We start from the raw sequence: 6,235 nt of genomic DNA, 5'->3' as shown, positions 1-6,235 counted from the left end.
TTGTCAACTGAAATATTTGTTTAAAAAATAGTTTTTTGCTTCAAAAGTAATTTTTCAATTAGAAATTTTAGTTGGCGATTTTTTATCTTTATCGATAAAAAATTAATTTGTTAATTTCGATGAAAGCTCAAATATTTTCTTTTTGTTTGAAATGTTATGCAATTCGATGTAATCCTGTGTGACAAGAAGTAACCCACATCCGCTAGGTCGCACTTTGAGTCGTTTCCCCGTCAACATATAGTGATTAATATTTTTTTTTAATGGAGAAATTTGGTAAGTAAATAGAGAAATGATTGAACCTTTCAATTTAAATATATAGAAAGTCTTTATTATTGAATTTCAAATACGAGCATACATAATTTTGTATTCATCTATCACAGAAAAAACTAAAGTAAAGCTGCCCATTGGGCACAAAATTTGGCGACGTCTTTACGACATCTTCACGACAACTTTACGACATCTTCACGACAACTTTACGACATCCTATGTCCATGTCGTTAAGGTTTCTTTACGATATCGTAAATGAGTCATATGATCTGACGATGTCTTGACGATATCGCAAAGACATCGAAACGACATGGACATAGAATGTCGTAAAGTTGTCGTAAAGATGTCGTAACAATATCGTAAAGACGTCGCAAAATTTTGTGTCCACTGGGTGTCGTCTGCTAGGGCGTCCATAAAAGCAATGTGAAAAGGGAAAAGTATGAGAAAATTCGAGCTATAAATCGGGACAACAGATTTAAAATAACATTTAAAATTTTTCGCAGGTAAGACTTGCAACGGCTAAAAATTAAACATATTTCGCCGAAAGTTTCACCTAGGTTAGGAGGATAATTCTGATCTCGTCTACTGCGTCACGCTAAAGTAAGTAAGTTTCAGTAAAAACTGTAGAATCAGCAACAGAAAAAAGAAGTTGCTCTTGCTGATATATCTTTTCCGAAGTGAATCACACTATTGTAGACGAATTAGAACTTATTTGATACCATTCATCAAAAAGCGCAAGAAGCACAGACAGATGGAAATCCCCATTTCTCTCAAATTTAATGAAATTAAACGACGATAGATAGCGCTGGGGTCGTAATTCTCACTACATCTCGAATAAAAATGAAACGATTATAAGGCGAGAGATTATCCAGGCAAAGTTAAAAATCGGAAATCATCTTCGATTCGTGTAAAGTTTATCTACCAAGGTTAATTTTTGTTGCCGTGAATCTTTCAGCTGGAATTCATGTAAACTTTAGCTTTTGTTTCTTTTGTTATATAAAGAGGGGAACACGAATGGCGATGCATCCTCTCCCTTCACACCCTTATCAAAGTTAGTGATGGTGAAAATGCTACCACCCTGATCGCCATCTGGACAATTTTCATTTGTTTCACATTTCAGTGTTGATACATATAAAACATTATTTCCAATGCCTCCGAAAACGCATGCGTTGACTTTGACTGCAGGTATGCGAATAATTTCATACACTGCTGAAACACGTGGTTCAATTTGAAGGACCTAAAGAAAATTTAAAAATGATATTTTTATTCGAATTTTCATTTTTTGAAATTTCTTAAAGTGATTGAATCCTCACATGTGAACCTCCATTAAGAGGCACCCAGAGCCGTCCTTTGGTATCAATTGTCATACGCCCTAGCCTGGCATGACCGTAGTAAAGACGAGGTGAATGTAGTTCATACCAAGATTCCAAGTCAAAGGCGATACCAGTTATCCCTAAAAAAAGTGTTTTAATTGCGAGTTAAATTATAGAAATTTACCTTTCGCCAAATTTATTTATTAACATGGTGGCTTGGCATAGAATATTCCACAAAATTTCTCTATGATAAAAGGAGACGTTCTCAATAAATATAACACGGTAGTCTCGCGATTTCAAATCAAATAATTTATTTAAACATAATTTTAATCCCAATCGAAGGTGTGTTATACTTTTGTCTTCTTTTGAGTCTTTTAACAAAAAAAAATTATTCGAAATTTTAGGCGGTGAAACTTTTATTCAATTCAGTGTCATGCTGCTGTCACGTGACTTAGAGATCCTCACAATTATCTATCAATGTGACGATATGGCTTTGATGAAACTTGAGGAAACTCAAACAATTTTATTTCAAATTTTTACGTGCCATTCGTCGCGGTACAATAAAGGGCTTCTTTATTGCTGCTCCGCGGTCGGGAAGAAAGCAGGTGTGTTCCGCGAGCACTTCCACAACAGAATTTGAATATTTTCCTTATGCCGTAATTTTTGGTTTTTTTGGGCATCGATGCGGATTTTTGAACTCTTTTAGTTTTTTAAATAAAACCGACTTTTGGGTGCAATATGGAATTTCCGCGAAAAATTATAATTTAGATTTTGGGGCTGGGAATTTTCATAAAGAATCATTCTTTGACCTGGAATAGGTGATTTTGGACTTGAAACGGAACACTTTTATTAAAAACTTACTCTTAACCTTCCTTTTTACCACATCATACTCGTACGACAGAATTTTATTATTCACATAATCGATACAATAGAATATCTCTTTATTGTATACGTGCCACGCTATTCCATTGCTCAAATCAATTCCTGGAAGCTTCTGTTCCTTAAGTACCGATGCACGCGGATGAGGATAGTAGGTCCACAATTTTCCCAACTTTGTTCCATCTGTTCTCATTGTCCCTGGAATATAATATAACATGTTCCCAGTGGGCACAAAATTTGGCGACGTGTTTACGACATCTTTACGACATATTTACGACAATTTTACGACATTCTATGTAGATACGGTTTCGGTGTCTTTGCGATATCGTAAAGACATCGTCAAATCATACGACTTATTTACGATATCGTAAAGACACCTTAACGACATGGACATAGGATGTCGTAAAGTTGTCGTAACGATGTCGTAGCGATGTCGTAAAGACGTTGCCAAATTTTGTGCCCACTGGTTGAACTATAATAATTCCCCGAGGGGAAACAACTCTTGTAATCCGCTGGACGGAACTGTTATCCGAACAATTAATCCGACCAGAAACTTCCGAAAAAAGGTTCACCCATTTTAATCATCCCTCATATATAATACAAAATTTATTTTTTGTGATTTTTCAGAATGCTTTATCTCAGTGAAAAATGGTCGTATCAAGGTCTCACGGAATGCATTTTAGGCTTTAAGTTTCGTGTTTTGAGGTCTTTTGGCTAAAAAAATTTTCGAGTTTTGTGTTTCTAAGAAGATGCGTAAATCCAACTGTGCAACCTCCACGTGGTACGCTTTGGGTAACGCTAATGCCGGCTGTGGGAACAAAAAACTTTTTTTAAGTTTTAGAAGCTTTAAAAAGAATCTTATGAATTCCGAAGAAAAACAAATTTTAATTTTTTTCTTTTTGGTAAATTTCAGCGGTATTTGCGAAAAATATAGAAAAAGAGCTGAAAATTTTTTATTTTATGATTTAAGCCATGATTAGGACATGTTCAAGCGATAAAAATTTAACCCTTTAATTTCTCTAAAAATTTGACAGTTTGCAACAAGGAAACGGGTTCTTGAATCAAAATGTAACTTGGCAGGGTTTTTGGGAGTTACTCAACTGCGAAAGGCACACTCAACATTAGTTGTTTCATGAAGATTAGAAATAGAGCCGTTTTCAAGCTCTATTTTTTTATGCATTATCTAGTAAGAAATTTATTCTATTTTGCAGAACTGCCTCTAAAATTGCTATGCGACCATTGGTTGCTTAGATATCCTCAATGAAAGACAAAGGGGTCCTTTTTAAATTAAAGTTCAATATTTCAGTGAAGAATGGTCGTACGGAGGTTTCAAAAAAAGCAACTTGATGCTTAATAAACAAGCTATCCGGTCCATATCATTGCTAATTTAGAATTTTTTTAAAGCTCATGGACTTGAATTTCCATACCTGGAAGTTGAACCATTAAGTTTTTTGTTAATAACTTTATTTATTATTTTCTGTAAAAAAATTCCAAATTTTGGTTGAAAATTCATGTATTTTGTTAAAAGTTGTGTATTTGGCTGAAAAATGTAGGCTTTCCTAGTGGGCACAAAATTCGGCGACTTCTTTACGACATCGTTACGACATATCCACGACATCTTTACGACATCCTATGTCCATGTCGTTTCGGTGTCTTTTCGATATCGTAAAGACATCGTCAGATCATACGACTTATTTACGATATCATAAAGACACCTTAACGACATGGACATAGGATGTCGTAAAGTTGTCGTGAAGATGTCGTAACGATGTCGTAAAGACGTCGCTAAACTTTGTGCCTGCTGGGTTCCTTGTTAATTCATTTTTTTGTGATAAAATCCGCTTTTTTGTTAACAAATTTAATTTCTTCATTGAATATTTCTGTTTGTGGTTAAAAATTTAGTATTTTCATAAATACATTTATTATTTATAGAAAATTAATTTTTTAACTAATAACTTTACTATTCCTACTTAATTAAATTTAAAAGATCTTGTTGAAGCGTATGCTTTTTGGTTAAAAAATCAACTGTGTTGAAAATTAATTTTTTAGTTTAATTTAGGATCCCACCATTTTTCTGAAAATTCTTTCTTTGTTTTTATAGAATTTGATAATTTTTTGAACAATCATTCTCTTTTGGTCGAAAGCGTTTGTTGAAAGTTTATCTTTTTCGGTAAAAAATTTAATCTTCCTGTTTGATATTTCATGTATTTTTATGTATTTTTCAATATTTATTTTTATCTGTATATAAAGTTAACTTAAGGCAATTGGACATAATCCAGCATAATCCATTTGCACTGGAACGTATTTTTTAAAGTTTTTTCCCCTTTGTATTTAATCTAAAGTCTAAGCTTAAGTTCAGTAGATTTTTCTTACCAAACCATAGTGCGCCCGACGTATCGGCAATTCCATAATTAATTGCTTCGTTTGCCGGTAGGTTGATGTCGGTAAATATCTTCAAAACTTGACTTGGATCATTCGTTAAAGAATTCCATTTGACTGTTTCAATTCTATTATGATAAGCTATCACAAAATTCTGGTTATTGTGTACATCAGGAACAACAAAATTAGGGGTTCCGGGGGCTGTGGAAAAAAATATTCTTAAGGGCATGTGACACAGCTAAATACCTATATTACCGACCTCACTTTTTCAGTTCACTGAATGTTTTTTTGAACCTAAGAACTTTTTTTGTGAATAAAATATCGAGCTGAAACTTTAGAAAATGTATTAGAGTACAATAAAGCACGTTTAGGTACTGCATTTTGGTACGAACTTCCCTGAAAATTATTTCATCTTTTTTCCGAACCTCGACATTTTTTGAACGTACGAACTTTTTTTATACATAAAATATCGGTCTCAAACTTTGAGAAATGCAAGAGCCGAAAAAAACTACGTTTAAGTACAAAGCTTAATAATAAAAGATGTAAAAAAATTTCAACTATCAATTCCATCGGCATCAGCCGGTAACGTTGTACACGAAAATGCGAACCCTCTAGAACCTCGTCTAGTGACCGCCAGGGTTCGTATTTTCATGTACAAGTTTACCGGCTGATGCCGATAGAATTGATAGTTGCAATATTTTTTTTACATCTTTTATTATTAAGATGTGTACTTAAACGTAGTTTTGTTTCGGCTCTTGCATTTCTCAAAGTTTGTGACCGATATTTTGTGTATAAAAAAAGTTCGAACGTTCAAAAAATGTCCAGGTTTAGTAAAAAGATGAAATAATTTTATTGTCATTATCCTTCAAAAAAAGAAACCGAGGACGACCGATATGATATTTTATAGCATCTACTAATTCAGTTATTAAACATTTTTAAATATTTTGTATAAAATTTTATTCTATAAAATAGAAAATGAATTGGTTCAACTGGAAATATAACTATTTTATTAAAAAATCATCTTTTTTGGTGGAAATTCACTATTTTTGGTGCAAATTAATTTTCTTGCACGGAAATTCATCTTTCTTGCTCAATTATTTATTATAAAATAAACATTTTTGTATTTGGTTGAAAATTTATCTGTTTGGCAACAATGGCATTTTTCTAAGATTTAAATATTGATAACTTCTTTTTTAAATTTCAAATTCAAATTTAATTATTTCATTTCGGTTGGAAAATTGATCTTCTTTAGTAGAAAGTTTATGTATATTGTTGACAATGCACCTTTTCAATATAAAATTAATCTTTTAGATGAACAATTTAATTTCATCGTAAATAAATAATTTTTTAAATTGAAAATCAATAATTTTAACTGAACATTTAATTAAAATTAAAAT

At 32.5% G+C, this 6,235-nt stretch overlaps 1 protein-coding gene across 1 annotated transcript in view; it reads right to left on the bottom strand.

The window, feature by feature from the left end:
- Nucleotides 1-1,240: 1,240 nt before the first annotated feature.
- Nucleotides 1,241-6,235, bottom strand: part of LOC117176383 (regucalcin-like) — a 16,613-nt gene continuing 11,618 nt past the window's right edge. The window contains exons 2-5 of the mRNA XM_033366624.1: nucleotides 4,833-5,039; nucleotides 2,442-2,657; nucleotides 1,581-1,720; nucleotides 1,241-1,504 (exon numbers count right to left, since the gene is read on the bottom strand). Coding sequence (XP_033222515.1) covers nucleotides 1,241-1,504; nucleotides 1,581-1,720; nucleotides 2,442-2,657; nucleotides 4,833-5,039 — 827 coding nt within the window. The remainder of the gene's footprint in view (nucleotides 1,505-1,580; nucleotides 1,721-2,441; nucleotides 2,658-4,832; nucleotides 5,040-6,235) is intronic.

This window comes from Belonocnema kinseyi, chromosome 7 (genome assembly GCF_010883055.1).
Source record: "Belonocnema kinseyi isolate 2016_QV_RU_SX_M_011 chromosome 7, B_treatae_v1, whole genome shotgun sequence".
In the NCBI taxonomy this organism is placed as follows: Eukaryota; Metazoa; Arthropoda; class Insecta; order Hymenoptera; family Cynipidae; genus Belonocnema; species Belonocnema kinseyi.
The sequence above is the reverse complement of the archived record's forward strand: the minus strand, read 5'-3'. Positions and strand labels throughout refer to the sequence as shown.